The following is a 22,504-nucleotide window of genomic DNA, read 5'->3' on the forward strand; positions in this document are numbered from 1 at the left end:
ATCTTTGCACTGTTTGGCCTTGACGCCCCCTTCAGAGGGGGGACAGTGTGGGTCAGGAAGGGTCCGTCTGTCCCCCCCGCCCCAGATAAGATGGTGATGTTCTTCAGAACCTGCCTGGCCTGCTTCAGGCACGCAGCCCCTGCATTTCTGTGGGGCGAGGGCCCGGGAAGGCAGTCCTGACGTGAATAAACCCGTTAACCGAGTTCATCTGAGCGCTCAGGCTGCTTTCAGCCCGTGTCACAGGCGCCAAGGGGGGCACCGCCCTGTCCTCAGCGTAGTGGATCCCCTGGCTGCTTCCCAGGGGACGGCGCTGGGGCAGTCTCTGCCGCTGTCCTGAGCTGCGGTGGAAAGAAGGCCTCGAAGCCTCCCGGCGATGACCCCGTGGAGAGGGGAGCCTGGGTCCCTCTGTGCTCCGCAGCCCAGCGGGGACGCGCACGGCACCAGCGCATCCACCGCGTCCCAAGCAGCCGTCTCGAACCTGCCCGGACCGTCCCTCCCGGCATCCTGAGGAGCTGCAAGAAGCAGCTACGGAAAGTAACCGCTTCGGGCAGCACCTTGCGCTCCGTGTCTTTTGCAGCTGTGGCAAATCTCGCCCAGGCCTTGGCAAGGAGGAAGGACAGGGCCGCCAGCGGGACGGACGCCCCGCCGTGACGCCACCAGCCAGCCCGCCGCGTTGCCGGGAGACGGCGACGCTGAGGGCCGGCAGCTCCTTCCGCGGGTCCGCGGTGCGGCCTGGCGCCTGGGCCGGCGGCGACGGGGTTGAGCGCCGGCGGCAGGGGCATCCCCGTCACGGGCGGCCGGGGGCCGCAAACAGCACCGTGCCGGGTTTCAGTCAGCCTGGCGCCTTTTTCTTTCCCTTCTGATCGTTCTGATGACAGTAGAAATTCGGTAAGCTGCATACTTGAGTTTCGGTACAAAAAGGGCAAGATGTTCCTTGCCTTGCAGTAGCTGATTGTCAGCGTAGCTGGCTTCCCTGTTTGCTGGCTGATTTGGCTGAGCTGCTCTTTCTACAGACGGATACATTGCAATAGGTTTGCGGGGGAAAGTCCATTAAATTGTCTAAAGGTAGCTGTTGAGGTGTGACATTGCTATGGCTTTGTTATTGGGGGCGTATGCCTGTAACGTTACATATCACGGGGGGTTGGCTTTAACCTGTCGTCTTCCTACAGAGAGAACAGCCGATCAGGGTTTGGGGATCAGCCTGGGGTTAAAACCAGGGTGGTTCTCCTGGTACGGAGCTCCGCTTGGAGTCCCAGCCCCAGGTCAGTGTTTTTCCAGGTGTTCCCGTCGAGTTCAAGGCTCTTGGAGACTGGAAGAGCTCGTCCGTTTGTCCTCCTGCGGTTAGCGAGGCGTCTGCTGGCCCCAATAGCTGAAGGAGCCTAGCGAGTTTTGGTACAAACTTTATTCCCACCTCACCCCCTCGTTTCATTTGCGTTATTCTCCATCCGTCCACTGCTGTGGTGTTATTACTTCTTTCAGGTTCTCGTGGCCAGACCGGCAAGGACCATGCCTCTTCCAGAGACCATGTTTTGTGCTCAGCAGATCAAAATTCCCCCAGAGCTACCAGATATTTTGAAGCAGTTTACCAAAGCTGCCATTAGGACTCAGCCTCGTGATGTTTTGCAGTGGTCGGCTGGGTGAGTACCGCGTTCCCGTAATGGCGTAGCGCCACGTGCAGGGACGTAAAAAACCTTGCGGCCTCCAACTGTTGTGCAACGGAGCTGACACGGATGTTTAACCAATTTGTATACCGCGCAGGTGCTTCTGTGCATGAAGGCAGCCGGTTAGCAAGTTAAGGATGCTGTACTTGATTTACTTTAACAGAGAGGTTTAGACATGGAATTGCCACTTTTTTTTAAACTGCTCTGTCCTGAAGAGCAAACATTTTTTTTTTTCCCCATGTGAGACTTAGCAGAATTTAAATGAAATGTGGAGATGAGATAGCTTTCTGATTCTTAAGCTTGCTTCAGAGTTTTTTTTTTTTTTGTTTCCTGGAACAACCGCTTTAAACATTAATGAAATAGGAAAAGAGCCTGAAAAGTTATGACTTTTAGATGATAGTCCACGTTTTAAAAAACTCTCAGCAGATTATGCAGTGGCTTTCTTTAAGACACTTCTGCTTCTTTTATTTTATGTGTGTATTTTTGCCTCAAGTACTTGCACTCAATTTTTCTAGTTCTGCAGTTTGTGCAGCCAAGCTCCAAGCAGTAGTTGCAAGATGCCCTCATTTGGAGGGGTGGGGGGAATGAAAAACATGTATAGGTGGGGAGAGGGGAGATTGGTAGGCTGATAACTAATCTACCTTTGAGTCTGGCTAGTCCAGTTAAGAAAAAACAAACGCAGCTGAATCGCTACAGCTGTGGAGTCAGGAGGAGAACAGTGGGAACTTTATAAAAACTGTGTGGTGTTTTCAGGAATATGATACACGTGGTGTGTGGTGGATGAGCTTCTTGGATTGAGTATAGTGCAGGGACCTTGCTAAATCAAGTAGTCAGAATCAGCTGCTTTCCGCTTACGTAGGCCTGCTGAAATGCAGCTTCCTAGCACTGTCTCAGCAGATCAGTAGGTGACTACTGCTCATTTTACGCTCCTCTTTCTGAAATATGCTCTTATATAAGAGCATCTGAGATAGATTAAGGCCTGGACTGGGGAACCAAATAAAGCAGAATAAGGCTGTGGTTTCATGTGCTGTACTAGTGTTGCTTAAGCAGCTTGGTTTTGTCTCATGCTGTGATGTTTGTCCATGTGAATAACAAGACCAGGAAACTGGTCGGGCTGAAAAATAGCCCAGGTGTTACAAGTACATACATATAATGTAATTCTTTTTATATACTTAAGCTGGGTCGGTTATGCAGTGCTGTTTGCTGTGCATCTTTGTAAGTATTTGCACAGAATGGGATAGCCTGGGAGTGGGATTGAGTGACCAAGGCAGAGGAGGGAGGAAGCGAGGAGAAACGCTTAAGTCGGACCTACCACTGGTTGAATAAATACTAAGTTTTTCTTGCACGTTTTAGATTATTGGCCATCTATGGCAGAGATGGTAGAGATCCAGAGATGGATCTCTTAAGGCTTTGGCAGCCTTATAATTAAAAGGATGTGCATCCACTTCCAGTTCTGCTGTGTTATTAAATTTTATTTTACAGTGGACAGGAATAACAAAAATACTTACGTGAGTGTTGCAGTGTAAATAGCTGGTTGTGCTTTTCAGGTAGTGTGTGGGTGGAATGTTAAAACAGCCTTAAGGTGCTAGCCAGTCTCCTGCAAAAAGCTTGCGCTTTGCCTTTCCAAGCATGCTCCGATATTAATAAATCACCTCTGCCTTTGCCAAGAAAGATTGAGTTTATCATGCATGAAATAAATACCGTTAGAATTATTAAAGTATCATAAAAAGGCCTATGTAAAATTTAAAGATTGTGGCTTCCACTTAAAAGAAACGTGGAATCTGGGCACAGGGAGGTAGGAATTCTAGCATGCGAGAAATCTTACCGAGTGCTGCTGCTGCTTCTGTTCAGGAGCACGTAGATTTGTTTATAGAATTGTAAGAGCTTATACTTCTGTGTAGCTTGTAATTATTGTGAGCATTGAAATGTTTTGGTGTTTCTGTTTACTTAGGTATTTCTCAGCATTGTCAAAAGGCGAGCCCCTTCCTGTAAAGGAGAGGCTTGAAATGCCTATAGCAACACAGAAAACAGACACTGGTTTGACCCCAGGACTGCTTAAAATCTTGCACAAACAGGTACAAACAGCCTTTATCAAATGGATAATGCTATTAAGGAATGCTAATGTGTTTTTCGTAGACAAAAAGCATAGACAGTTGGGTCCTAGAGGTTGTCTGTCAAATATTTGATGTATTTTGGAGAGGGACTGTGTTATTAGCTTCATTCTGGTTCTCAGAGTTCTGAACGTGGTCCTATAATTTTGTTTAAAGCTTGCTCCAAAAGGCATGGTGAATGTTGCAGAACTCAAGGAAAAATGGAAACACTTGTGCTTGCCAGAGGAACAACTGAAAGCTATTCTACAGTTGGACAACTTTGGTGAAGAGGTGGAATGGATGAAAATTCTGGCACTTGGGTGTAGTGTGCTCAGTGGGGTATGTTCACAACAGCAGCCTCCATAAACAAAAGTAAATGATCATATGTTTCGTAGACCATAGAATAATTAATGCAAATGGACTTTGGGGTTAGATAGCATAGTGGTGCTTTCGTGTCTGTAATTTTATGTCTGCATTTTGTGTCTGCAAGCAACAGCTGGCGAAGTAGCATGTTTACTTACGCTCCCAGTCAGCTTTTAGTCAGGGGAGCACATACTGGAAAAGGGGGACTTTGGCCTCAGTTTACTACTATGGCAGTAGAATGGCAAGCATGTCCACAAGGAGCTGGGATTGTGGGAAATAGGATCACAGACTAACAGAATGGTTGAGGTTGGAAGGACCTTTGGAGATGATCTAATGCACCTCCCCGCTTAAGCAAGGTCACCTAGAGCAGGCTGCCCAAGACCATGTGCAGGCAGCTTTTGAATATCTCCAAGGATGGAGACTGCACAGCCTCTCTGGGTGACTTGTTCTACTGCTCAATCATCCTGACAGGAAAAAAAAAATTTTTTCTTATGTTCAGGTAAGGAATTTTCTGTGTTTCAGTTTGTGCCCACTGCCTCTCATTCTGTCGCTGGGCACCACTGAGAAGAGTCTAGCCCCATCCTCTTGACAACCTCCCTTCAGATACTTATACACATTGATCAGATCTGCCCTGAGCCTTCTCTCCTCCAGGCTGAACATTCCCAGCTCTCTCAGCCTTTCCTTGGATGAGAGATGCTCCAGGCCCTTCATCTTAGTAGCCCTTTACTGGACTCCCTCTACCAGCTCCATGTCTGTCTTGTACTGGGGAGCCCAGAACTGGACCCAGCCCTCCAGGCGTGGCCTCAGCAGGACTGAGTAGAGGGGAAGGATCACCCCCCTCGACCTATTAGCAATACTCTTCCTAATGCAGCCCAGGATGCTATTTGCCTTCTTGACCACAAGGGTGTGTTGCTGACTCATGATCAACGTGTTGTCCACCAGGACTCCCAGGTCTTCTCTGCTGGGCTATTTCCAGCTGGTACTTCCTCAGCCTGCCTGTGAGGATGTTTTGGGAGATAGTATCAAAAGCCTTCCTGAAGTCAAGGGAGACAACATCCACTGCTCTCCCCTCATCTACCCAGCCAGTCATTCCATCAGAGAAGGCTCTCAGGTTGGTTAAGCATGATTTCCCTTTGGTGAATCCATGCTGATTACTCTTGATCACCTTCTTGTCCTTCCTGTGCCTGGAAATGGTGTCCAGGATGGGCTGCTCCATCATCTTTCCAGGGACTGAAGTGAGGCTGACTGACCTGCAGTTCCCTGGGTCCTCCTTCTTGCCCTTTTTGAAGCCTGGAGGGACATTTGCTTTCTTCCATTTCTCAGATACCTCTCCCAATTGCCATAGTTTTTCAGAGATTGAGAGTGACCTTGCAATAACATCCACCAGCTCCCTAAGCACTCGGGGGTGCATGCCATCAGGGCCCATGGACTTGTGTACATCCAGTTTGCTTTAGTGGTCTCCAACCCAATCCTCCTCCACCAAGGGAAAGTCTTCCTTTCTCTAGACTTCCTCATTGGTCTCTGCGGCCTGGCATTTCTGAAGGCTAGTCTTACCAGTAAAAACTGAGGCTAAGAAGGCATTCAGTACCTCAGCCTTTTCTGTGTCCTTTGTCACCAGTCCAGCAGCAGGCCCATGCTCCCCCTAGTCTTCCTTTTGTTGCTGATGTATTTAAAGAAGCCCTTCTTGTTGTCCTTCACATCTCTCACCAGATTAAACTCCAGGTGAGTTTAGCCTTCCTAGCCTCATCCCTGCATATTCGGACAATGTACCTGTGTTCCTCCCAGGTTACCTGTCCCTGCTACCACCTTCTGTATAATTCCTTCTTCTATTTGAGTTTTGCCAGGAGCTCCTTGTTCTTCCATGCAGGTCTCCTGCCCTCTTGGCTTGACTTCTTGCTCACTGGGGTGCGCCCGTCTTGAGCTTGGAGGAGGTGATCCTCGAATGTCAACCAGCTTTTAGATCTCTCTTCCCTCTAGGGCCCTATCCCATGGGATTCTTCCAAGCGGGTCCTTGAACAGGCCAAAGTCAGTCTCTTGAAGTGCAGGACTGTGATCCTGCTTTCTGCCCTGCTCCCTCCTTGCAGGATCCTGAACTCCTCCATCTCATGGTCACTGCAGCCAACCTTCGCATCCGCAACCAGCCCTTCCTTGTTTGTAAGTATGAGGTCCAGCAGAGCACCTCTCCTCATTGGCATCTCTCTCGCCTGTCTCGGGAAGTTGTCATCGATGCTCTCCAGGAGCCTCCTGGATTGCTTGTGCCTGGCTGTGTTGTCCTGCCAGCAGATATTGGGGTGGTTAAAGTGCCCCATGAGAACCAGGGCCGGCAAAAATGAGGCTACTTCCTGATGAGGTCTGTAGAAGGCCTCATCCGCTTCTTCCTGATCAGGGGGCCTGTAGCAAACACCCACAGCAGCATCACCCACGTTAGTCTGCCCCTTAATCCTTACCCATCAGCCCTCAGTCAGACCATTATCCACCCCTAGGCAGAGCTGCAAGCGTTCCAGCTGCTCGCTCACGTAGAGGGCGACTCTCCCTCTTCGCCTTCCTGGCCCATCCTTAGGAAGGACCTAAGGATGACCTAAGGAAGGTCCTTAGGAAGCACCTGTAGCCATCCAGCATTCCAGTCATGCGCGCTATCCCACCATGTCTCTGTAACCACAATGAGTTTATAGCCCTGCAACTGCATACGCGTCTCTAATTCCTCCTGTTTATTCCCCATGCTGCCTGCATGTATGTGTGTACAGGCACTTCAGAGCGGCACCCAAGCATGCCGATTTCCCAGAAAGGGTCTGAAAGGTTTCCACATAGTGTTGTCTTGTAGGCACTTTCTTGCCTACATGCAAATTCTTGAGGTGCCCCTCCGTAAGCCCTGTTTTATTGATTGATTGTTTGCTGTAACACTCTCCTTCCCCCATTGTTCCTAGTTTAAAGCTCTTTTGGCTAGCCTGTTGGCAAAGATGCTTTTGCTCCGCTTGGTGAGGTGTATACTGTCTCCCCCAAGTAGATGTCAATCTTCAGACCGGGTCGCATGATCATAGAAAGCCTGTTGCCAACATCAGCTGCACAGTAAATTGCTGACTTGCAGTATCCATCCACTCCTCCTCCCATCCTTCCCTGTCACTGGCAAGATTGAGGAGAAAACCACTCGGGGCCCCCGTATCCCTGACCACTACCCCCAGACCTCTGTAGTCACGTTTAATACTTCCCAAGTTGCCCTTGGCAGTATTCACTGGTACCAATGTGGTCAGAGGGACGGACAAGCCTCGGCAGTCTCTCCACAACGTCCTGGATCCGAGCCCCTGCCAAGCAGCAAACCTCTCTAGATTACAGGTCAGGTCAGCAGTCTGTGTCTGTTGGCTGCTTCTGTTAGTTGGGCTTTCATGATGAGGATGATAGAGTGATGCTTATGGCATCAGTGTAAATGCCTATGGAGAAGAGCTGGAGGGAGAAATGAAAACATCAATTGTTAATTGATTAGGTACCTGATTAAATTTTCATGGGAATAATGTTACTAAATCTACATTTTCTTCTTTTAATGACAGTAATAAAGTTGCAAGAGAGCATTTTACAATAGAATGAGAGATTCTAAAATAGTCCTACATGAAGCTGATGTTCTTGTGAAAAAACATTTTCCACGACTTCTACAATGCGGGGAAAAAAGGAGTAGTGAGACAAAAATATATGTTAAATATTGTTTTGACAATATTTTAGTATCTGGAAGCCCTAAATATGGGGCCAGCCTGGCAATGCAATAATTGCATTTTTTCCATTTAAACTATCTGTTTCTCGATCTTTTTTTTTTTTTTCCAACCCTCCCTCCTGCCTAAAACTGCTGCTGTAGTGCTTCTTCTATGAACTGTTAAAATGAAACTTGATTGCAGGTAGGGAAGACGGTGAATACCAGCAATCCTAAAAATCATAAATATCCTAAATGTCATACCAATTATACTAACAATAGATATACCTAGGCTTGAGCTGTTATGGTAGGAATATGGCAGTGCAATTTGGCTGTGTTGGAGATAGGGCTTAGACTACCCCTTGTAGTCTTTAAATATCACAGGATTCTGCTTTCTTCTTCTTCTTTTTTTTTTTTTAAACCCTCATCTCTGCTAGCACTTTGTTATTGTTTCCATCCCTGGACCTACGCTTGGGGGTAAATTTTGGCTAGAAAGCCACGTAATGATAAAACCTTAATTTCATTTACACTCATTTTGAGTAGCTTACAGTCTGTATTTTGCCGTGGTATATAAAGCATGTTTGTGGTTCTGACACCGTTCCTCTCATTTCTTGACTGGAATCCTTACAGTCCTTACTGAGTTCGATGAAATACGCCTGTGAAATTTTAACAGCTGACCCAGATGGTGGACCAGCTCGCATTCCATTCGAAACCTTCTCGTTCCTTTACTCATATTTGGCCAGTATAGATGGAGAGATACCAGAGGAGAAAACTGAAGTTTTCCTCCTCGCCATTAAAGAACAAGCGTAAGTAAAATTTTAGACATGGAATTTCAATGTGTAGATTACTAAATGCTAAGGCTCTTTGAGTTTTGTAGTATTACCCATGGTATATTGTCCTTCCTGGAATGGTCTTGGTACTTGATTGCCTTTAGTGGGTATAAAAGACAAAGGCTGCACATCATCTGACCTAAACAGTTCTTCCTTTCTTGATGTAATTCATAGCAGTTTGGGGAGGCTGAGTATATTGCCAGTTTGTACAGTTTCTCCTTCTGCTGCTCTGGAGTTAGCTCTTGCCTCTTGACTTCATCTAGTGCAGTTCATCAGGAGATGATGCAACTCTGTGAATGATGTAGATCTCTCATCTATCAAGACAAGGTTAACAGCTATGCTAACTAGGCCTAATTCATGCTAAACGCTGTAGGTGAAAAGCTCATCTCCAAAACACTTGGATTAGTTGTTTGAATTCTTGTGCTCGCATGAGTCAGTGGCAAAATTTCTAACTTTTGAGCAGATGGAGGCAAGGATCCATTCATGAAACTGTGTATATTCCTGCTAGACACAGCTGTAGGAGAATGAGACTGATCATGTCTTGAACCTAGCTATTAGTGAAACTCCCACTCATTGTATCCGTTTTTCTACTGCTGTTTCCTACCATCTATCTGGAATTAGTTTCTTTGTCTTAGATTGCTACCAGCTCCATGAACATGGGAACTCAGAAATGCAGAGGGACCAAATGAACCAAATCTTCTTTTTGTCATTACAGATACCACATTGGCAATTTTTAATAATTTTTTAATAATAGCTCTGTTGCTTGTTATTAATATAACCCTCATATCAGAAAAAGTATTTCATCTTTTTGTTAATCTCACTTGTCTCCACCTTCCTCTCCAATGTTATGGTTATAAAAGATAAAAGATGAGTTATCTTTTCAGGAAATACTTCCACTTCTCATTGAAAGCATGAAGAAGGTTACAGACCTCCTGCTGCAACATTTTAAAACTAAGTTAGATATCCATCAAGGATGATCAATTCTACTACTCTTGCCAGTGGCAGATAAATTCGGAACAGGAGCTCTATGCTTCTGTGACCTCTGGGCTATTTTGTTGTCTGTGGCAGGTGAAAGGAAATCTCACTGTGCTCCCACATCCCCCAATCTATTACCAGACCAATCCTGAAATCTCCACACTTTCATAATACCAATTAAATTTCAGTTCCTGAAAGCTTGTGAACGAGTTTCAGACATGACTCTGCGTTTACTGTCCTTAGGATGCTGTGTATCTCTTCTTTCTTGGGCTTTTAAGACTATAGTTGTCACATGGTAAACTTTAAGACATCCTGTTGGATTAATCTTTTTTCGGAAAATACGGTACCCTTGAGTTTAAAGGACAAGATCTACATTTTGTATTTTAAATAAAACAAAATCTAGCCAGTAGAAAAATGGTTTGAAAATATGTTGTTATAGGATTTAGTTGTATTGACTGCTATTGCTGCCTCATAGCAAATGAATATCTAACCATGGTACAAAGGTAAAAATAGGTTTTCTTTCAAAAGGAAAATTTATTACGGGAAGATGCATACAGTTTTTCAAAATATATCCAGCCCATTGCATTGTAAAACAAAATCCCCGTTCTTTACCTATAGTTAAGAGAGCGTAACAGAAGTGTGGTTACACTCTTCATTCCAGCAACAAAGTTTTGAGACAAGAATGGTAAGAGCTTTGCCAGGAATTAAATGGCACTAGCCTGGAAGAAAAACTCAGTTTTCAGTTAAATTCAGTTATTTCAGTTAAAACAGACACCTTTAAAATAACTCTTCCTTTTTCCAGATGCTTCTCTTTACTGTCTCTCGGATCTCAGATCCTGTGCCATTTAGGTCTTTACACATAACCAAATAGCTGAACTGAGCAGGCAGAACAGAAGGGACTATTTGTGTAACCAGAGTTGCTTAGTGGTAAAGAAACCCATTCTTGCATTTAAATTTAATAGAACTTCTTAATGTACTGTGTAATTAATTTTGCCAAAATTGTCACTGCAGGATACTCTATTACTGAGGTAGACTATTCAGCAAGATGGGCCTGAAGCTGCTCAGGAAGAGAAATCATTTCAAAGATTCCATAAAAGTTATCACTTTACTGTCTTGGGGGAAAAAAAAAAATTTGTTTTTTTTTCCCTCTCGCAAGTAAGAGCTTTCCAGTAATGCAGTTGTATTTGGTCTACATTTGGGCCTGTGCCTGCTCTACTCAGATCCATATTCCTAAGTGAAAGAAAGAGGAGGGGTTAGGACTTGCTTCAAAGTATTCAGCATATCTTCTATGTTAGAGTAGGAGCAATACTGAATCTATGCTTTTAAGTATTTTTAGTTTCTATTTCAGCTTTGGACTATATTCTGTTCTAGAAGGTCACTTGAAAGAGCTTGAGAAAAATGCTTTTCTGTTTTTTATTAAATGAGTTCTGGCATTCTGCTGCAAGTGGTATGTGGGGATAACTTTAAGGCTAGTAAAGAATGGAATACTTGCTCTATCATCTCTCTCTCCTGCAAGGACTACCTATGCTTATTTGGGAAGGACTTGATGCTGCCCAGTTGTTAAAAAGGTTAATGTCTTACCAGCACATGAGAGTTTATGGTATCAATGTGGTGTTCTAAAACACTATTTGATTTATTCCTTTCCAGTGACCAGCAAGCTGGCATGGTACAGCTTAGAAACTTTCTGACCCAGCCTTCAACACTATCTTTATAAAAAGCCTACTGTTGAACACCAGATGAGGCAGAAGAATGGAATAAATAGGTGGAAGTCACTTTGACTCAAAGGAACAATATTTACAAATCACAATAGGAAAAGAAAGATCCTCTTTTCTGGCACTCCCTCTTCTTGCTTTTTCCCACTCCTGAATTTGCCTTTACTGGATATTAGCTGAATACATGGTTATACACTTCTCCCACCTCTCAAATACTGATACACTTTAGAAAGATCCTTAATAAAATACACTATGCTGAGTAAAACAAATGAGTGAAAACTCCTAACTATACTTTGTAATTGTAAGAAAATAAAAAATTATGTTTAGAAAAGTCTGGACTGTTAATTTAGTGCATTTCTCATTATGCTTCCACATAGCTCTGACTTTTGACTCTTACACAAATATAGGCATGTCTTTTGACCACCTTATCTACGTGAATAAGCTCTATTAAACAAGCACTTTTTGTCAAGCATTATTCATCATGAACCCTGTGGTCGAGGTGATGGAAAAAACATCAACTACAGGAAGGACTGCATCTGTACCGTCTATTTCTCCTTATTATTAGGACCTTTTGAAAACTTAAGTATCTTTTTCCATGTCTTGTTTTCTGAAAAGGAAAGGCATTGTATTTGTCCTCTAGGCCTTACTGTTAGAAACATAGAGGTTTATAGTACTTTTGTGTTAACTAGGAAGAGTTCCCTTCCTGCAGACTATTTATGAAGGAAACTGGTATATGCTCAGTATTTGAAAAGCCAACCAGCAGTATTCTGACGGTCCCTGGCACCTTCCAGCTAGTTTCTTTGGAAAGCTTTATGATGATCAGTTACTTAGTCTCAATGTCTTTGCCACATTACTTTGGTCTTAAATTTCTTTAAACATGAGCTTGGAAGCAGTAACTTTTCCACTGTCATTTTTATCACTTTTCAACTACTAAAAGCAGTAACTGCAGCTGAAGATATTTTAGGCTGCTAGAGAACTCTGAAATCTGCATTCTCCCCTCTGGCACATGCTCTAAGCCACTGTTCTCAGTCCTTCTGGAACACTGTTCCCAGAGGGGCGACAAAAGGTCAGGTGAGAGGGGAGCTGTTGTCATGCTTTTTAATTGTAATTGAGCCTAGTCTCCAGAGGTTAGCATACTGAACATGTGCACTGCCCTGTTCCAGACCCAGCCTTTGGATATATCTGCTTTCCTGGCCCACAGAGAGTAAACTAATACAGCCTCTCTCAGCTCTCATTCCTCATCCTGTTGTTTCTGGTGTCAGCCTATGCTCCAGCGGATGAGAAACCAATGTAACTTATTGATCAGATGAATTAGTGTTGCACACTGTCTGATGCCTACACCTTCGAGTCTTGTCAGGATGAAGACTTTCATTTTGTATCCAAGCACAGCTGCGAGGCCACTATTATTATTTGTCCTCAGCACACTAGCAGTAGTAACAGCATTTCTGTGGGAGTAGTTTTTAAATAGCCGACAAACAACGCCATCGTGTTCTTGCTTCTATTTTCTTCTTTTATGGCTGTGATACTTGTCTTCTTCCCTGAAACAACAAACAACCATCATGTGTCATGTTAGGCTCACGCTGGCAGAATCTGAAGAATGGACAACAGTCAGTTTCAGAAAATGGAAAGCTCTTGTTAAATGTAATCATATCCCCCTTTAAACCAGAAAAAAGGGAACAGTCTGAAAGCAGTTTATTTCGCGTGCTGTTTTAATCAAAGTCATGTAATTCCACAGTGGCTGTTAGTGATGCACTACATTCTAAACTACATAACGAAACCAGTTTTGAGACACACAGTCGTTCCTATCCATGCAGTTATCTGTACTATTTCTTCCATACATGTTTGGGACAATGCAGTTTCTTCCAGCACCGCAGTCTTAAGTCTTTGTTCAAGCAGAAGTCCTGCAGATCTGTATAGTTCTGTAGCTGCAAGAGAGCCCTTGTCGACAGAAGCAAAGAAATACAGGCCAGATCGTGTAATGCTGCCTAAAACTATGTATGTCCAGAAATACTAAAGAAAGAACAGCATTGTTTTGAAGCATCCAATTTGGAAAAGCTAGTCAAGGGAGTATACATACATATTAGCGAAACCAACAGTCCAATCTGTTAAGTTCCAGTGCAAATCTCAACAGAAGTCTGCATTAGATGTGACAAGCACACATCACTTCATTGGACCATCTGTCCCCCATGGTAGCACTGATTAAGAAAAAATAGCCTGAGAGAGCACAGAACTAATGCTGCAGCATGCTGTTAAAAGTATCATCTTTCAGATGTGAGAGTAAATGCTGAGATTTGGATCACGGTTTATGATATCACAGCAAATTCTGCTTTAATAGTGTTACTAGCCTCATGCCTCTAGCTTGTTATACTGTATATGAGATTATCCTAGCTTTTTACTTGGACTGAGTATTATAATGCCTTGCACTTAATTCTTATGCGCATTGAGGGCTACTGCTGCTCAATTCAGAAGCAGAAGCCATTTGACGCTATTTAGGCTCACCTTTCTCTTTTTCGCCGAGAATCTCTGTCTTTACCTCTTTCACGACTCCTTTTTCGTTTGCTTGGACTCCTGCTGGTCTCCCTCCTATGTCTTGTGCGATCCGTATCCTTACAGCTTCCACCAGACTGTCGTGAGTCTGCTGAAGCTGACCGCCTGTCTTCCCTTCTGAAAAAGAAGAATGTTACTAGTTTTATTCAATAAAGAAAGTTTTACAGTCACTATTGTTTTCAATAACCGTTTTGTAATATAATGACCTAGTAATGGTTTAAGAGGGAGGGAATATCTCTTATAAAACCTGTCTCTCTCCCCCAAATATACAATAAACGCCTCCCAAAAGAGAGCCCAAGCCCGTGCTCTTATGTGCACCAGTTTTCATCCGCTTGTTCATTCCCTACAACCACAGAAGTACTGGAACAGCCTCGAGAAGCAGTCTAATCACTTTTGCTCATGAAACAGCAGACTGTTGAAGAGGTTCACTCAGTCTAGCTTCAAATCCTTAACTTTGTAACTGCCTGCTTTAAGCTACTACCAACAGTTGGAGAACCTGGCAAGCCTCATCTCCTATTTTCATTTACTTTTATTTTAATGCTAAAAACAAACACCTACAAAAACTACTTTTAGTTTGTTTTAACATCTTCCTCTCAAAGCATTCTTGAAGAAGAGGTGCCACAAAATAGATTTTTAGCAGGTAACAAAAACGGAATTATCTGCACGACAAATGCATGGTAGAGTGTGTAGTGTTGCTCAACAGACAAAACATGCATATGTAAAACACTTTCCATTAGCGAAGCATTTCCTGCCATTTGGTAGGGAGGGGAAGAAACTGTGCACTTTTATTTTCAAGTGTCCTCCCATCCCCGGCTATCATACAGATAGGCATCTGGACACAAGGGAGCAATATTAATTACCTAGCTCTACCAAAACGATCTATTCACGTGGATCACTTACAACTCAGCTCCTTACCCATGAAAAAAGTTGACAATTCATTTTTCCCCATCTTTCATGCAGACAGAGCTTCTCAAGCAGGAGCTTAATAGAACTAGTATAAAATAAACTGCGCGTGTGTCAGAAGATTTGTATGTGCTATTAGAAAGAGATAATAGGATGGCATTACAGGCTGTCAGCGTGCCAACAGTCCCACAGAAAGCATTTTAGCTTTCATTAGGAATTTGCCAACTGTGACATACCTTCCCGAAGATTTTGACTTCCCGCCTTCACATATTTCTGCATTATCCAACCTATTCTCCTCCTGCCAGTGATTGCTAAGTTCTTCCATATGCACACCAATCACATCCCGAATCACCTGAAGATTATGAAAAAGATGCATTAAAAAAAAAAAAAAGCAGCATGACATGGTAGCGGTCAGAACTAGCAACTACGTGGGAGAAGGTTATACTGCTTGAAAAAGCTGTACATCAGATGTTTAAATGGAAAGTCATATTTGCAAAAATTGAAATCCAGCATAACTTTAATAGCACCATTTTATAACAGTTAGCTGTATCTCGTTGGCGATTCGCATTCATTTCACAGAATTCAACACTGACAGAAACGTTGCTGTTATTTGTAACTTGGTGCAATGAACATTTTTTGGATTTGACTAAGGAAAGGATTTCTCTATAGCTTGCAACTCTTAATAAGGGAGGACACAAACACGAGAAAGAGAGCTATCTTCCTTGTCTGGACAGACATACCATTGTTGATGCTGAGAAAAAGGAAGTACTTACGTGCAAAAAGCCTCATAGCTTCCTCTTCAGATACTCACCTCAGTGTAAGACTTCTTCGTTATATGAACATTCTTAGCCCTGTATGACTGCCGCCGCCTTTTGTAGTCTCGCATTTCAGCCAGAATCTCAAGATGGGACTTTGGACCTTTCTGACTATCATCTAACAAAAGATTAGAAGTACAAAATGGTCAGATAGCACCTGCAGGTATAGAATTCTGCTGCTTTAGAAATAACAGTTTGAAACACAAAGTGTTGTGTAACTTTTGAATAGAAGTTTCTCCAATAGTTTCTCCAGAAACTATCGTGAAACGAGGTTTAGCACAAGCTTCCTCTCCAACCATCTTGCTAGATGTTTACACAACACTAAAAACCTGCCATGCAAATGTTATTATGTGATCTCAGTCTTCTAACAGTGATCCAAATCAATATATTGGCTTGCAATTTGGTCAAATGTCCTCAAAATATAGACCACCTTTTTCAAAGCCAGTATTATTACAGTACAAAGACTGAGAAGAACAAATTTTGTAAGACATTTGCACGTGTAGGTGGCAAACACTAATCTCCTACCTCCTAGGCATAACAGGGCCCACAGAACAACACACGTACATGTTTCTGTTGGTATAAATACAAAGCGGCATGACTCAACACTGATAAGAAGCCTGATCTCATGTACTCATTTGTATATTGCTCAAGAGCTCCGTCAGATGACTGCCAACCTCTCTTGTTAGGCTTTTACTCTTCAATGATCTCTAATCTCACCATTTCTTATAGCAAATACTGTTCCAAGCTTCACAATAAGTTGTTACTATTAAGGAACCTGAAGTCAGCTACAGCACAGACAAAAGTGCCTCCCTTGCACTGATACACACACAATACATGCGCAGAAAAAGAGAGCACTGAGGCTTTCTCAGAGGGAAAGCAATACAAAACTGATGTTTTCTGATGACAGGTCTTCACTGTGACTTTTAAGAACAGTATGTTTTTCACAATAAAAATAGCATAAGAAATTCAGTTTGGCCTTCAAACAAGCTCATGTAGTGAAAGTTCTGAGTGACAAATTCAACAGCAGGCCGTTTTTCAAACCTTGGGTGATCTTTGCTGCTAAATCCACAAAGAGATCACTGTCATTTTCTGTGATTTGCGACCTAGATCTCTGTTTCTTTGTTTCATCAACAACATAATCATAAAGAGCAAGACGATCCGCTTGAGTCAGGTCACAGGTGAAACGCTTGTGATTCTGAGGAACTTCCACAGGCAGTGATGAATAAGATCCTGAAAGTCGACCAGAGAGCTGTTTTTAATGGCATAGTACGATAATATAGGAAAGCACTGAGAAACTCAGCAAGCAAACGATGCAGGAAACACCCATGTTGTTTTCATCCCTTCCCTATACAACTGTATGGAGTACCATCTTCATTTGAAAGGATAAAAATTGCTTAAAGAAAACAAAAAACCCCAATCCCCTCCCCCCAGCCCCAGACAGATTCTATAACCTCTCTCCATTGTTTACACTGTAGGTATGGGTTTTCATATGTTTTGAAGAGAACATATTAGATCAGATCAAAACGTAAGAACCCCTAAAATAAGCAATGTTCCCAGTTAAACTGTGTATTGTCCCACCAATCTGAGCTTTTGGCTTACAAGCGAAAACAAGACACATGAAGCTGCTGTCTAAGCAGCTCTAACTTGTGAGTGAATTTTAGTCCTAAAATTTTCTGTGAAGTAACTAGCTGCAAATTATTGGTGGTTCAGTCAACAAGAGGCAAAGCTTCTAAGAGACTACATAACTGAATGTTGTCTGTGCAAATCAGTCACTCTCACACTGTCATTTTCTCTTCAGAGCTTTTAAAATAGAGTGTCACAGACAGTCACAGCTAAAAAGGCTACAAAGGTATTTCCAAGAGGCTCCAAGTTAGTTCAGTTATCTAAACTTAAAGTTACTAGAACAACCTCACAGCCTGCTAACTCTTCTTTCCCTGAATGATTAGCCTGGTACTTTGTCTTCCTATTCCCTGGTTAAAACATCTATCCTCCAAAGCGAGCAATAAATCCACTCTCAGTCCATTGCAACAGCAGCAAAGTGACTTCAATGAAAATATAATAGACAGTATTCTAGGATATTGCCTGCAGAAAAGCATTTTACTTGAGAACATTCAAATTCCTAGCAGCCATTGACCTGAGCCCCATAATCCCGCTCCCCACAATCAAACCTTGTCCCCGTAAGGCATAGCAAGTCTTAAGGCAATGCCACACAGACGCATACGTTTTCAAGTAGAAAGAAGAGCCAACACTTATCTTCACAACAGCAAAGCTACTGCTTCTCTAAATTATGCAAAGCCTTATTTAACGGGAACTGGGCAATCTTTCATATCCTGCTTGAAACAAACTAAATTCAGCAAAGAAAAAGGGTGAGGGGAGGAATGAGCCACAGCAACTCTAATTTAGAAAAATCAAACCTAAAATATTGTTTCCTCTCATTACTGTACTTGGAATTCAAACCAGAACTTTTCACTTAAATAAAAAAATGTAATAATTAACTAAATACGAATACCACAATTTTATTTTTAGAATCCACTGTTCTTCCAGGGTCACAAAAGCCTATGAAAGTGCCCTAATAGCTATATGTTTGTGATTTTACAAGTATCCCACAACTTAAGACCAAGACCAGCCTTCCTGTCCCGTTATATATTTATTCTAAGTATGGTTAGAAAATTTTTAAAAGAAGGAAAAAAAACTTCTTTTGATATAGCTAGTCACAAGGAAATTTTCAATGAATAAACATTTCCATTTGTCCCTTTTTGTTGCTGAAGACTTTAAATTAAGCAAATAATTCCAAGTCAATAAATCTTAAAAGTAGGCCAAGAAACCATTCAATACCACATTAGCACTCTCTTCAAATACGTGCAAGATTGCAGTGAAAACTGGATAGCAAACACTGGCATCTAGTGGCTCAGAGATGTATCTTTGCAATGCACTTGGTATAAGGTTGATCTGTTTCCTCTTTTCTTGAATGTACTTGTGTCAAATTGCCAAATTACCACCGCCCTCCAGGAAAAAAACGCACCTGACATGCCCCAAACATGCTGCCAATTACACAAAACTTCTTCCCGAGCAACTGACTGTTAAGGTTCCGTTTGCTAAGCCAGTGAAACAAAGATAACGTGAAAACCTATGCCTGACCACAGATACTGCTGTATTTGACTGTCAAGTCAGAGAAGTAGAACAAATGCACTTTTCCTCCTGCGCAGGAAGGTCAACAGGCATTAAATACTGTATCTGCCAGGTGTTGCAGTCACTTCTAAATCCATGGTGGTTTTTATAATTAGCCATGCTTTTCCACTCTGTCTTGCTCTCAGCTGTCAAACAGAAGCCTAAATCAGTCCTGAGACTGATACACAAAATACCTGAGGCTGGTCACAGAACCCACTGAAAAGTGAGACACAGAGGAACTAACGAGTTGACAGCAGTGGCAAAGGACAGCGTCAAATTTGCAGAGGTAGTAGCATATTTATTACATCTCTTCTTAGTAGGGTCTTTCATAAGAACAGTACATACGTTGTTTTGGTTTTGATCTGAGGAGAGGCAGACAGGCACATATAGCTCACGTCTAACAAAGAGTCCTTAAATTAAATAAAGCACATAGTCCTTCCTGTTCCTTTCCTCCCCCGCCATTCCACGAAGAACAAGGCTGGAGGCAGCCTGAGAAGCATCGGAGCCCCAAAGGGCAGAAAATGATATCAGGAAATACAGGCAAAAAGATAGTCGCAGGTAGCGTAGGTAGGATGGGAAGCAAGGGATGTGTGCTTGAGAAATTTGCCAGAATTTTGAAGTGATGATTTTCCAGTCCTGATGAGAACTATGGGTTTGAATACAAAAGACTCAAATTCCCTCATTTGGTTGTCCTGAGTAGAGAAGGTAGTTATACTCCAAAATATACAAGGGAAGGAATATATATATATTAAAAAAAAAAAGTCCTGACAGTAATTCACAAGTGGAATCAAGGAAGCTGGGCGGGAAGCGATAAGAGCAGCTCTCCAGAGATGAGCTGAAGAAGTTGTCTCAGTATCTATATCCCAGTTACCTTGGCTGTAGCCTACACCTTCTTTTGCACTTTCAGCTCTAGCTTGCTGAACAATGTGAAACTGTAGATCTTTATCTGCAGAAAGAGAAAATAAATTATCACAGAACTTTTGTATAAGTACCTGGTAGGGATTAGTCTTGATTCCCCAACCTCTATTGTGAGACTTATGGTATTTTGCTGAACATTAGTAGTTTTATTTGTGCATAGTTAGAGCATGAACTAAAAGTGTTATTTTAATCTATTCCCCATTTAAATTGAGGGGACATAAAAGAAGGATTTCTGGGTTACAGACTTAGGAAAAAGCAGCCTATATACACTGCAACTTTATTCTGCACCATTACTACACAGCCAAACTTTAAAGCCAGTTTTTCTGCCTTCTAAGCGTGTTTTTTTAACACAAATAAGCTTTCTGCACTTGATATAAGGAGGACACAGGAAGAACCTATACAATAACATAAGAAAAAAAAGGCCCTCCTTGGATGTGAAGATGAAAACAGCCAAGCGACCTAGAGAGGAGAACGACACAACGACAGACGTGCGATGACAATAAACCAAGCCAAGGTATCATGACAAGACGGAACAAGTCAAAGTGATGGAAACATTCAGTTCCTCTAAGAAACCTTGGGAAGTTTACGGATGGCGTTAGGCTGCACGACGGCGAGCAGCTGGACGCTGCCAGCACTCGTATGCTCCTCTCCCGCGGCGACAAGGACGGGGGTCTCCGCGCAAAGGCCCAGGCCTCCCTCAGCCCCCTGCGCACTTACCCACGGTGACGCTGGGCACCTTCCGGTTCTCGTAGAAAAACCTCGAGTCGTACATTTCCTCCTGCAAGACAGAGCCGCCACAAGCTGTCAGCCGCTCCCACCTCTGCCCCTCCAGCCCAAACGAAAAGCTGCCCGGGCGAAAACACCCGCCAGGGCCGCCCCGCCGGCACTCACCTCCTCCTCCTTGGAGTACCCCATCTGGCGCAGCCGGCAGGACGCCGCGTGCCGCTGCAGCGCCGCCGGCGGCACACGGTGATGGGCGTCGTAGGGGCAGACCACTTGCTCCGCCTGCCGCAGGGCACAGGTCAGCGCGGGCCGGCCGGGACCCGGCGGCCGCCACCGCCGCCCCCCAACCGGCCCGGCGGCGCCTTACCTGCTCCCCGAACCACAGCGCGCACGGAGCCGCCATGGCCGCTGAGGGCGAGGCGCCCGCCGAGGCCCCCGGAAGCGGAAGGAGAGGCCGCCGCCGCCGCCATGTTTACTGCGGGTGCTCCGGCGGACGCGGCGATGCGCCGTGGGGCGGCGGCGGCCATCTTGCCTCGGGGGCTGCCCGGCCTCCGTCTGGCTCTGCGCGGCCGCCATGTTCTGTAAGCGTCCGGGCGCTGCCTGCGAGCTCCAGGCCGCAGCGCCGCTCGCTCTGTTAGCGGTGAGGAGCCCCCCCCCCCCGGAGGACGAGAAAAACCAAAAGAAGAGCTGAGGCTGATCGACGGCAGCCAGAGCGCAGCACGGCCGCGCCGAAGGCCGCCTTGAGACAGGCAGCCGCCAGGGGCACCCGTCGCAGGGGCAAAGAGGGCCCCTGAACCATAGAGCGGCGGCGTGGCAAGAGCGCCGGCAGCGGCATGGCGCCATAGAGCCGGGCAGCGGCGGCGGCGGCGGGCACCGCCCAGCGGCGAAAACCGCAACGGGCGTTCCCAGTGGCTCAAAATGAGCTCTCCCCCTCTGCCCCTCTCCCCCTCTGCCCCTCTCCCCCTCTCCCCCTCTCCCCCTCTCCCCCTCTGTTTTTTTTTCTTTTTCCAAAAAACACACGTTCCTTGGCTCACGTAACAGTACCAGGATAGGGCCCCTCTTCTTTGCTTTTGTACGGGGAGAAAAAGGAGACCCGAGTCTCAGCCCTGGGATAGGGTAAATCCGGCCCTCAGGAAGCCAGTGCTCAGAGGCCTGGTCATCGCCCCAGCGTCCCCTTAACAGTTCCGCTCGCCCACATTTTCGCAGTGGAGCGGCACCCTGGCTAGTCAAAAGAAGGAGGCCGGACGCGCAGCAGTTTGTAGTTCATTGTTTGAGACCCAGAGAGAAGTATTCAAGGCGGTCAGGCTCGCGGCGGGAGTAGGGGATGCCCCTCAGCAGGCCCTGGAACAGCACGGGACCAAGATAAAGCTGCTGACATCAGTTCGCGGAAGAACCAAGGACAACAACAGATGAACCGAGACCTTTTAGCACAGTGACATACTGTGAAGCAGCTCCGCCACATCACCAGCCAGAACGCAGCCGTGACACAGATCTTCGGCGGCAGTGCCAGAGGCTGCCCATCAAGAGCGCCTCCCCTCTTTGACAGCTGAAATGACGACAACACCCTGGGAGGGGAGGACCACAGCAGGATGGAGTAGGACTCCCCTAAGGACTAGATGACAAGATCTCAGATTCATGGATGCCTCGAGAAGATGCCACAACCATGGTGCATCCCAGTGATGACCTCAAGGCAGCTGTGAAAGTCTGCTATGGCTGTTACTGTGTTTGTTACTTCTGGGCACAAGGAGGTAAGGCCCTCCGATGAGCCGCTTCACCACCATCTGATCCAGCTGCAAACTTTCCAGGAGTAAACTAACTGGCAGGAGACAGAGGCTGTCAGCTTACAAAAATTCATTTCCTTACAAGCAGTGGCAGACTTAGGTTGGTTTCCCATCAAATAAAGGGTGAGCTTACTACAGACTTTCAATAGCATCATCTTTCCTAGGTGATTCTCCCAAGTTTGCAGCATAACCTCTGACCACCAGCAAGACTTTTTCTGCAGCATAGCACCATGCTGATTGCAGGCCAACAATTTTGTGACTTGGTCATCAAACAGCACGGTTAACAACATACTGTCAACTTTAACACATCTCGCTCTCTGTGCTCCCTTCTGAGAGGGGAAG

The 22,504-nt window shown here is 44.7% G+C and overlaps 2 protein-coding genes across 6 annotated transcripts; one reads left to right on the plus strand and one right to left on the minus strand.

The window, feature by feature from the left end:
- The first annotated feature begins 414 nt into the window (after positions 1–414).
- ROPN1L (rhophilin associated tail protein 1 like) lies at positions 415–11,380 on the plus strand. 2 transcript variants are annotated; one of them, XM_009665173.2, is made up of 7 exons: positions 415–888; positions 1,279–1,392; positions 1,480–1,637; positions 3,613–3,736; positions 3,929–4,090; positions 8,421–8,596; positions 11,243–11,380. In XM_009665173.2, the coding sequence occupies exons 3-7, from the start codon at positions 1,507–1,509 to the stop codon at positions 11,307–11,309; spliced, it is 660 nt and encodes a 219-aa protein (XP_009663468.1). In that variant the 5' UTR covers positions 415–888; positions 1,279–1,392; positions 1,480–1,506; the 3' UTR covers positions 11,310–11,380. The 2 variants fall into 2 exon arrangements, with proteins under 2 accessions (XP_009663468.1, XP_009663467.1); XM_009665172.2 differs by having other exon boundaries at positions 679–888; positions 1,268–1,392.
- Positions 10,712–20,888, minus strand: SNRNP48 (small nuclear ribonucleoprotein U11/U12 subunit 48). Of its 4 annotated transcripts, none has more exons than XM_068931418.1 (9): positions 20,749–20,888; positions 20,550–20,663; positions 20,376–20,436; positions 19,612–19,686; positions 16,614–16,802; positions 15,569–15,690; positions 14,994–15,109; positions 13,807–13,968; positions 10,712–12,845 (listed from the first exon to the last, which is right to left on the minus strand). In XM_068931418.1, exons 1-9 carry the CDS (start codon positions 20,782–20,784, stop codon positions 12,806–12,808), a joined length of 915 nt encoding a protein of 304 aa, XP_068787519.1. In that variant the 5' UTR covers positions 20,785–20,888; the 3' UTR covers positions 10,712–12,805. The 4 variants fall into 4 exon arrangements, with proteins under 4 accessions (XP_068787519.1, XP_068787517.1, XP_068787518.1 ...); XM_068931416.1 differs by having other exon boundaries at positions 13,807–13,971; positions 20,749–20,887; XM_068931417.1 differs by lacking the exon at positions 10,712–12,845 and adding an exon at positions 12,983–13,232 and having other exon boundaries at positions 13,807–13,971.
- Positions 20,889–22,504: the final 1,616 nt, after the last annotated feature.

This window comes from Struthio camelus, chromosome 2 (genome assembly GCF_040807025.1).
Source record: "Struthio camelus isolate bStrCam1 chromosome 2, bStrCam1.hap1, whole genome shotgun sequence".
Taxonomy (NCBI): Eukaryota; Metazoa; Chordata; class Aves; order Struthioniformes; family Struthionidae; genus Struthio; species Struthio camelus.

Excerpts from the sequence above, each read along its gene's own strand:
- ROPN1L (XM_009665173.2), top strand. The coding sequence starts at position 1,507 with ATGCCTCTTCCAGAGACCATGTTTTGTGCTCAGCAGATCAAAATTCCC. Across the intron at positions 1,638-3,612 it reads GTTTTGCAGTGGTCGGCTGG|GTATTTCTCAGCATTGTCAA; the intron begins GTGAGTACCGCG and ends CTGTTTACTTAG. Across the intron at positions 4,091-8,420 it reads GGTGTAGTGTGCTCAGTGGG|TCCTTACTGAGTTCGATGAA; the intron begins GTATGTTCACAA and ends GAATCCTTACAG.
- SNRNP48 (XM_068931416.1), bottom strand. The coding sequence starts at position 20,784 with ATGGCGGCTCCGTGCGCGCTGTGGTTCGGGGAGCAG. Across the intron at positions 16,803-19,611 it reads AGGTGTAGGCTACAGCCAAG|GATCTTATTCATCACTGCCT; the intron begins GTAACTGGGATA and ends GTCGACTTTCAG. Across the intron at positions 15,691-16,613 it reads AGCAGCAAAGATCACCCAAG|ATGATAGTCAGAAAGGTCCA; the intron begins GTTTGAAAAACG and ends ATCTTTTGTTAG.